The sequence below is a fragment of the Rutidosis leptorrhynchoides genome, chromosome 8 (assembly GCF_046630445.1).
Source record: "Rutidosis leptorrhynchoides isolate AG116_Rl617_1_P2 chromosome 8, CSIRO_AGI_Rlap_v1, whole genome shotgun sequence".
NCBI lineage: Eukaryota > Viridiplantae > Streptophyta > Magnoliopsida > Asterales > Asteraceae > Rutidosis > Rutidosis leptorrhynchoides.
The window spans coordinates 169,335,284-169,345,962 of NC_092340.1; the positions used below are offsets into that span (position 1 = coordinate 169,335,284).

Sequence of the window (10,679 nt, forward strand, 5' to 3'; positions counted from 1 at the left end):
TCAAGGTAATATTCATATTCAAACTTTGATTCGATTTCTATAACTATAACTATCTTAATTCTAGTAGTAATCTTACTTGAAATTGTTTTCGTGTCATGATTCTATTTCAAGAACTTCCAAGCCATCAAAGATCCATTCAAGCTCAAGATTATTTCTTGTATTTTCCAGTAGGTTTACCTACTATACTTGAGGTAGTAATGATGTTCATAACATCGTTCGATTCATACTTATATATCTATCTTATTCGAAGAAAATAACTTGTAATCACTAGAACATAGTTTAGTTAATTCTAAACTTGTTCGCAAACAAAGTTAATACTTCTAACTTTACTCTTAAAAACAACCAAACACATGTTTTATATCTATATGATATGCTAACTTAATGATTTAAACTTGGAAACACGAAGAACACCGTAAAACCGGACATACACCGTTGTAGTAAAACCGGAGGCTGTTTTGGGTTGTAAAAATAAAAACTATCTTAATCTTTGAATTTAAAGTTTATTTTCTAGAAAAATGATATTTTATATGAACATGATACTATATCCAAAAATAATGGTTTAACACAAAGTAAAAGTATGTTTTTCAAAATGGTCATCAAGGTGTCGTTCTTTCGACGGAAATGACTACCTCTTTCAAAAACGATTTGAAACCTGTAACTCTGACTATAAACCTATACTTTTTCTATTTAGATTATTAAATTTCGGTTCGATACGAAACCATAGCCATTTGATTCACTCAAAATGAATTTGTAATGAAAAAGTTATGGGTAAAACAAATTGGATAGAATTACTAGTTTTAGCTACGAAAATTTTATAACAAATCTATACTAACCATATCCTAGCTAAATTATCCTATATCCTACATGTATTTATACATATCTTGATCCCTTATTAGTAGAAATACAAATTATAATAGTCGGGGTTAATTCTACGACAATATATTATAGTCTTAATAATAATCGTAAGACACTATATATATATATATATATATATATATATATATATATATATATATATATATATATATATATATATATATATATATATATATATATATATATATATATATATATATATGACTTGATATCCATAGACACGTATACAATGTTTTGACATATTATGTTGACATCATCTATATATATTATTTTGAATAACCCATAAGACACTATATGCGGTAATGCTCGAGTTAGCATATAATGGGTCGAGGTTGATTCTAAAATAATATATATACCATGGGTTGTGATCGAGTCTGGGACATGTATACAATGGGTCGTGGGGTGATTCAGACAATATATATATTATGTGTCTTAATTATATTAAGACAATATATAATAGTGTTAGTTAATTCTAACACGATACACACACACACACACAATATATATATATATATATATATATATATATATATATATATATATATATATATATTGTGGACTACTAATTGTGGACTACTAACGTTGGACTGCTAACTTGACAACTTAATATGTTAAAACGTAAATAAAAATTTATATGAATATATTTCCATCATACTTTGATATATATGTATATATTTGTTATAGGTTCGTGAATCGACCCGTGGCCAAGTTTAATTCTCGACGAATTGAAAATCTGTGAAAGTGAGTTATAGTCCCATTTTTACGATCTAATATTTTTGGGATGGGAATACATGCAGTTTTATAAATGTTTTTCAAAATAGACATAAGTAATTGAAACTACATTCTATGTTGAATTACTATATTGGATATCACCCTTTTTGAACTTGGTAACCTAAGAATTATTGCTTATTATAATTGCCACTAATTGACGCGAATCCTAAAGATAGATCTATGGGCTTTGACACGCCCCAGTCAGAGAATTTGAACTGCTTTAGTACTTCGATTTTTCTCTACAGACGAGTGCTTCTGTGATGGGGATATTCTAGATGCATTCTGTTAATGTCGATTACCAGGTGTTAAATCATATGAATGATTTTTATGGCTATTTATGAAAAATGAAATCTTGTGGTCTATTATTAATTTGATATATATGTTAAACCTATAACTCACCAACATTTTTGTTGACGTTTTAAGCATGTTTATTCTCAGGTGATTATTAAAAGCTTCCGCTGTCGCATGCTAATTAAAGACAAGATTTGGAGTCTACATGCTTGTATAATATTGTTTAAAAACTGCATTCGAGAACTTATGTTGTTGTAACATATTATTATTATAAACCATTATGTAATGGTCGTGTGTAAACGTTATAATTTTAGATTATCATTACTTGATAATCTATGTTATTTCTTCAAAACCTTTGTCGATAAAATAAAGGTTATGGTGTGTTTTAAAAACGAATGCAGTCTTTGAAAAACGTCTCATATAGAGGTCAAAACCTTGAAATGAAACCAATTAATTTGAAACGTTTATAATCGATATGAACGGGGAATTCCATTCACTTGGCGTGTTCATTTCCAAATCCGCATCCCATAATTTAGTATCTTACACGGAAGCCGATTGGGCTGCATGCCCGGATACTCGACGTTCGACTTCAGTTTATTGTGTTTACTTGGGTAATAATTAGATTTCATGGTCCTCTAAACGTCAACCTACCGTTCCTTGATCTAGTGCTGAGGCCGAATACAAAGGTGTTGCTAACGTTGTGGCAAAGTCTTGTTGGATCCGAAATTTACTTTTTGAGTTACACTTTCCTATTAACAGGCTACACTTGTGTACTGTGATAATTTCAGTGCCATCTATCTCTCCGGTAACCCCGTTCAGCATCAGCGGACTAAACACATAAAACTTGATATCCATTGTGTTCGTGAAAAAGTTTCCAAGGGACAAGTCCGTATCGTTCATGTTCCTACGCGCTTTCAGCTCGTTGACATTTTCACAAAAGGATTACCACGCATACTCTTTGAAGAATTCCGCTCCAGTCTCTGCTTTCGGAAACTGAAACTCTAGACTGCGGGGGAGTAATAGTCAGCATATATTTAATGGTCCATATGTATTCATTGTATGTTTTTTTTTTTTTTTTAGCAAAATAACGAAAACTTATACATCTTCAACAAAAAAAGATACAAGAGAGAACCCGAAGAGGCTCGAACCTAGAAACCGTTGATCAAACATACTATCTATGTATTCATTGTATGTACTCATGTATCATTCATTCCTTATTATTGTGAGTAGTCTAGCAGGCCCTAGCATGGCTTATTCACTCTTGTATATATAGTGTTTGTATTGGAATGAAAGCCTCAAGGAATTGTTACATCCTTTACTCTTATGTATTTTTCGACTTTAGATTATGCTCGGCGTAATACTCAACATACATACTCACTCACAGCAAGGTTGTGTTGAAACTTACCGAAATACATGATACACGTTATAAGCAGGCTCTATTGGCGTTGACATATAATAGGGGTTATATAATATAACTACACTGTAAAGCATAGTCTATTGATGTATAACTTACCGAAGACATAGACCTCCTTTCTAGGAAGTCTCTATTCCACTTCATAATTCTTATAACTAGTTCAATTTATTCTCAATATTCACACCTTATCTTTGCTTGCTTCATTTATTTTCTTGCATTTTAATATATATATTTGAAAGAAAATCAAAACAAAAACAAGTTGTTGCTATTTATTTCAAAAGTTACCTGACTAAACGTAAATAGAACGATCTCATGTTATACTAAATGCTTATTCGTTATAACAAACAAATATGTAATATGTTGCAGTTTGAGCTTCATCGATATATAGATTATAAGTATCTGATCGCGAGTGCACACACGAAAGAAAGAAAGACGACCCCGGCAATTTAATAAGCTTTCTAATCAAATCCACAAGAGAAACAATACCTTTAAATGTACGTATATTGACATTTACTTTTACTTAACTGGTATTCTTAGCTTGTATATATTTCAACATATGTTGTTGCAAGTTGCAACAACTTTCACCAACATTTCCACGCGTCTAGAAACGATTAAAATAATTTTTTGTTTAAACGTGTAGTGTGATGTTGTAAAAGGTTAGGTAGATTGCTTGAGTTTTATGCACCTAAAACGATTAGAATAATTAATTAAATAGACTTATTTAAATGGTTGGTTTTGGTAGTTTACACTCAATAACATATTTAATTCTTTTACTTAACTTTCTTGCTTTGGAGCTCTAAATAAACAAAACTTGCTATATACACAGTCCCTCCACGTTAAATTTTACTCTTCCCGTCATAAAATAAAATATTTATACTTATTGGATTTGGACATAAATTTGATAAATATATTTAACCAAATTAATTAAAGAATTATATGATCGCGATCAATAAATAAGGATAAATTGTCGACTTTAATGATTGATTTTTTCAAACGGAGAAATAAGTTAGAAACTCACGAGAAGAACACAAAACAAATTATAAAGGATTATTCATCCAGGAAAACCAAACACAAGAATAACTACATATAAATTCAAATAACATGACTTTCTTCATAAGTGACAAAATGAAAAGGATGTCATTGCGAAATCTCTGAAGTGTTCATAGAGTGCAACTAACGATCACTTTTCCATGTCGCAAGTTGGGGAGGATCCAAAAGCGCACAATTACAAGAGTAATTTATTGCCAAGTACGATTAAATGACAATTTATCCTCCATTGTTAGCAACATTTTAGAGGAAGTTACGGTTTTTCCTAAAGGTGAAAGATGATTAATTACAAGAATAATGATCATGTCTACTGCCGTTCTAATAGAGAAACTTACAGACAATTATTACGGTTTTTTTATATTCTTCTAGCTTGCCCGTTAGTCACATTTTCAGTTTATATTGTTATGTAAATAGCGATATTAAAAAAATAAAAAAAAATATAAGAATTATTTAAGAGCCCGTGGTGTTGGGAAATTTATTCTCTTGAGTTTAAGAGCTCGTGGTGTTGACAAATTTTAAAAATTCTTTTTTTGTTTAAGATCCCGTAGTGTTGACGAATTTTAAAATTTCTTTTGAGTTTAAAAGCCCGTATAAAATTTAAAAGTGATTTTGGGTGATATTAGTAACTCAATGTCTACAATTTTTTTCTCTCACCATTAATATCTTTTTAATATATAAATAATATACTTCGTAATATTTAAAGTACAATGAAACTTTGTAATGAAACGTAACATTAGTAAAGTATAAGTTATATTATTTTAAAATTATTATATAAAACTATTTTTTGAATAAAAGTCTAACCCGCGAATTTAATTTTAGAGAAGTTGTTATTCATTTCAACAAAATAAGTTGTTAGTCATTTCAAAAAAATAATAGTATTCGGGGGAGTCGTCATGTATAATTAATATTATAATAGTTATATTTGCGTGTTCATAAATATTTTAAGGACCTAAACTGTAAATTCAAATCACTTTCATATTTATTGTTAAAAAGAAATGTTCTGTTGGTTCGTACCATGAATATTTTTTTTATTAATTTAAGAATAATTAAATGGTTAATAACAATATTAATATGTAAAATGATTTATTAACATATGTTTTCATATGTGTGTGATAATTTAAGTAATGATTTTTGTGATGAATATTTTGTTTTTTATTATTTGTACTTGATTTAACCATATATACTAATGGGGACAAAAAATTTGATCGTTTTGGCTCCATTCCCACCCAAATTTTGTCAAAAACGACAATAGTGGAAAAAAGAGGGGAAAAAACCAAACAACCCATCACACTATTTTTTATACTAATGGGGACCAAAAATTTGGTCGTTTTGGCCCCATTCCCACCCATATTTTGTCAAAAACGACAATAGTGGGAAAAAGAGGGAAAAAAACCAAACACTCCCTCACACTATTTTAAACTTTTTAAATTAGGTCGCCATATTAGGGGTATAAAATGAAACTTATTATTTTAATTAAAAATTTTAATCAAACTTCACCTGTATTTTTAACGGGATATATCTTTCCGCTCGCCTCGCGTTAAATTTTTTCGAACCCACCGTTCAATTCAAAAAAATCTTGCGAACACAACGGGAATAACTATACGCGAAACGGACACTTCTAAAAAAACGCTAAATACCTCGGATATAGACACACCTATATTAAGTGTATCAAAAATCACCCGTAGCAAAACGTTTTTACTTATGTATATACATAACGCTCCGTTAACTATGCATACGTAACCCGAAAGGCCCCGCGGCATCGCGCGGGCCCATTTTACTAGTTCTAAAAGAAACTAACTAATTTCAAAATAGCAAATGAAGAATAATATCACAAGGCCGTTCAAGTGTCCTTGTTGCCCTACTGAGGCGCAAGTAGGTCAACCACCATACACCTTCTTCATCACTGAGAAGATTATAATTCAATTGAAAAAGTTTATGTTACTAAGATTTTGGTAGGAAGATATGGAGGTGTTGGCGGTGGAGTATCGTGTGTGTCATTTTTGGTTTCACATTTATCGGGTAACGTTTAGAAAAGAGTTCATGTATATAATATTCTTAAATAACTTAAAACTTATAAGTAAGTGATGACTCATCAATTTTATAATATTAAGATTAGAGTTTAAAATTTAAATTTTTAAATTTTCAGGTTAATATTCATTGTATAGATTTAGAAAAAAAATTTTGTAGCAAGTTAACATACATGTTAAGAAATTATCATAAACTTAGCATACATCGATTAGATGTATAATAATTTGTTAACATAAATGATACATCTGATGTATGTTAACGTGCTGTAAAAAATATATATATATATATTTTTTCTGAATCTACACAATGAATAATAATCTTAGAATTTTTTTTTTTTAATTTAAGCTCCAATTTTAATGTTATAAAAATAACAATTTACTTATCCTCTTATCCCCAGAAGGGGTGCTTAGCTCTCAATCTTATATATATATATATATATATATATATATATATATATATATATATATATATATATATATATATATATATATATATACATACATACATATACATACATACATATATATATATACATACATATATATATTATATATATATATATATATATATATATATATATATATATATATATATATATATATATATATATATATATATATATATAGGGTAGGGATCCCCTGAGAACTTTAGTACTGTGAGAACCTGAGAACTCATAGTCGAACAATAAATTGACGCGGCCGAACAAAAAGTAGGGTTAGTTGAACAAAAAAAAAAGGGCGAACCATTTTGTTGTATTAGAACAAATTTGAGCTGCATCTTTATTTTATAGAACAAATAATTATAGAACAACAAATTGTAGAACATGTTCGAATTATCCAAAAATTGCTCGAATTCATCTATTTTTATTCGGCTGCTAGTGTTTTTGTTCGAATATCACCATGTTCTACATGCACAAAATCAAAATTGGTTCTACATTTCTGTTCTACACATCATGTTATAGAAAAATGTAGAACGTAAGTGTTCGACTTTCACCTATTTTTTTCAGAAAACAACATTTTTTTTTTTTTTGATTTAGCCCGATTTAGGGTTTTGGGTTTTCGGGTTTACTCCGTAAACCCTTAACCCTAAACCCTAAACTCTAAACCATTCGTGTAAAAAACTCATTCTAAACCCTAAATCTAAACCCTAAACCCTAAAATCTAAATCCTAAACCCTAAAATCTAAACCCTAATTTAATTTGATGAAAATTGATGTAGAACAAGTGTAGAACAACATGTTCTACATACTGTTCTACATCATGTTCTACATAAAATGTAGAACCAAGCAAACAAATGCATCTAAAGACAAAAAATAAAAATTGTTCGACTAGGGTAGTTTTTTGTTCGGCCGCGTCTCACTTTTTGCTCGAATAGGAAAGTTCTCAGGGTTCTCATTCTAAAAATGGTTCTCATTTGATCCCTCTACTATATATATATATATATATATATATATATATATATATATATATATATATATATATATATATATATATATATATATATATATATATATATATATATATATATATATATATATATATATATATATAAGCGAAAAGCAATAATTCAAATAAATTAGATACAAGGGTGTAGAATAAATTTCAAAATAATACTGATCTTGTTGGTGCATATTTACAATTCCTAGTTCTATGAACGTTATCTTGTACTTCAGTCATGTAATATTGAATTATGTAATGGGATTCGTGACTATTGAATGTTTGATATTGTTCGTAAATGTGTTAAACAATAGTTAAACTGACCAGACAGTCGTATGACTAATAGAGACAGTCAATCGACTGAAGACACTGGCTGTCGATAGTGTAAGATCGGTGTAACTTGATCATCGATTGACTTAACAAGACAGTAGCCGATTGTTATCATTCCTAGACCTCCAACCCACCGAATAACACCTTCTGGGCATCGTTCTAATCTAGATTAAGGTCTAAGTTCGACTAATTCGTTCTTGTGAGCAACTCGTTATTCGATTGAGTCCAAGTCTAGTGTTTTCCGCCTCTAGATCGAGTCAAGATTGATTCCAAGGTCCAGAGACAACGTCTACAGATCTTAAGGTACATTTTTGAGTAAATCCAATGATCTACTTACGATATACATGAGCAACCTTAAGAGTCGAACGTACAAACAGAATCAACATACTTGAACAAACCTTACGACAATGAGAAAAACACTATCAAACTAGACAACATGACCACTAAGACAACTAAAAACTATGCGGCTTCAGTAACACTGGACCTGTGACCCTTTTATTGAAGGATTACTTTAGGTTTCCCATGATCGAGTTAACTTGAAAAAATCTACTCGAGAGGAACCACCGTTATCCACCAAAACCTGCGCCGTTTTGCTTATCTCCGACACCTTTTCTCTGACCACCCTATTCTCTAATAATTCCTTTACTTTCTGTTCCACCTCCTCAGCAATCACAAACCCGTTTTCCGACATTTTCATCGCAAGTGCCACCTTCAATTCTTGCACCAAATACGCTCTATTCATCTTTTGTTCTGCATACAACGGCCACGCCAATATTGGCACCGCAGCGACCACTGCTTCAAGAATCGAGTTCCACCCACAATGACTCACAAATCCACCCACCGAATAATGACTAAGTATGGCCGGCTGCGGGGCCCAGTTTTTCACAACCAAGCCCCTATCTTTTATCCTTTCTAAAAACCCTTCAGGCAGAACATCATCAAGGTTGAAATCTTCACCATGTGACTTCAACTCTTTTATATCGTATCGCACTACCCACAAAAACCGCTGTCCACTTTTTTCTAACCCAATCGCTATTTCCTTCAACTGATCCTTCTTAAACACATGACCCATACTCCCAAAGGCTAAAAAAACCACACTTTTAATCGGTTGCATGTCTAACCATTTCAAACACTCATTTTCACTAGGATCGTAAAGTACTCTAGCGTTACCGTTAGCGGTCAAAGGCCCGACTAGATAAACATTAGGGATTCGCCCATCAGCCGGGACGCATTTACCATCACGAAATGCGTCCACAGCTCTTCGTTCCAGCTCGACAAAACCATTCACAATAATACCGCTACAGTTGACCATATTACTCGCAACTTTTATTAAGTTTTTATACGAGCTATGCTCTTGATCTAGCATAAGTTTGTCAATATCAGAAGTAGCAATTCTAGGCACTCCAGGGATATCTAAGTAAGCGTTCTCAACATCATTCTTTTTGGAGATAGTTTTGTTGTGAATTGTTATGAGATATAAGAACTGATAAAGAATCGAAACCCCCGTTATCCAAAAAAAGTAAGTCGGAATGTTTAAATTTACAGAAGTTTGATACGATTCGTTTGAAAAGAAATCAAGAAAAACCGCTTTGATGGTTGATGTTTGTGAGATGGATACAAGTGTGTTATGTAATATTGGGTTGTAAAGTTCAGGGATACCGAAAGCGCGATCTTTGATATCGGGATAGAAATCAGGTGGAAAAGGGATGGTTGGGAAGTTGTGGAAACTGATAAAAGGGAGAGTAGGAGAAACTGCATTGATGTATTTGTGAGTTGAACTGATTTCAAAAGGTGCAGGAATTATGAAGATAATAATAGAGAGTGAAGGGTGATGATTGTGAATCAATTTTGCAAATTCAACAAATTGAGCTAAATGGCTCATTCCTGGAAAAGGATATAAAACAACTGTAGCACCAACAGATTCCATTTTGCAAATTTGTATATATTAATAATAATAATAATAATTAATTTGATCAGGAAGAATACTGTGAGAATGATCAAATATTATGTAGAAGAAGTCGTCTTGCTACATGCTATTTTTATAGCCCCTGAGCCCATAAATAAATATTTCACTCCTGTATAATAAAAAGTTTACAATTAAAATAACATCCACATATTGAGTTTTAAATATGACTGGAGTATTAGAAAAAATCTCATCAAACTCTTTTGCGGATACAGATCCGATTAAGATGTAAGAAAAATTTATTGTACTCGAATACATTTTCAATGTAACATTTAACACGGCAGATAGTTAAAGCGACGTTTATTGCAAATCTTTAAGAGCTCTGTTTTTAAGCATATTTGACTACTTGTAATAACGAGTAATAATTTCTGCGCGTGAGGTGGTTTTGGTCGGTTATTTATCTGGATTAGCACCTGAATCGTGAAATATTTTTCTAATTAAGTATTTCGCCCTTACAAGGCTCCGATTACACGAAATCTCAATTACGATAAGACAGGAACGGATTTTGTTTTCAGACAAAAAAA

The 10,679-nt window shown here is 31.1% G+C and overlaps 1 protein-coding gene across 1 annotated transcript; it reads right to left on the minus strand.

Moving 5' to 3' along the window:
- Window positions 1-8,460: 8,460 nt before the first annotated feature.
- LOC139863062 (UDP-glycosyltransferase 88B1-like) lies at window positions 8,461-10,119 on the minus strand. The gene has a single exon (XM_071851708.1). The coding sequence runs from the start codon at window positions 10,117-10,119 to the stop codon at window positions 8,704-8,706; it is 1,416 nt and encodes a 471-aa protein (XP_071707809.1). The 3' UTR covers window positions 8,461-8,703.
- Between the last annotated feature and the right edge of the window lie 560 nt (window positions 10,120-10,679).

What these genes read in the sequence shown, in the direction of transcription:
- LOC139863062 (XM_071851708.1), bottom strand. Translation starts at nt 10,119, where the DNA reads ATGGAATCTGTTGGTGCTACAGTTGTTTTATATCCTTTTCCAGGAATG.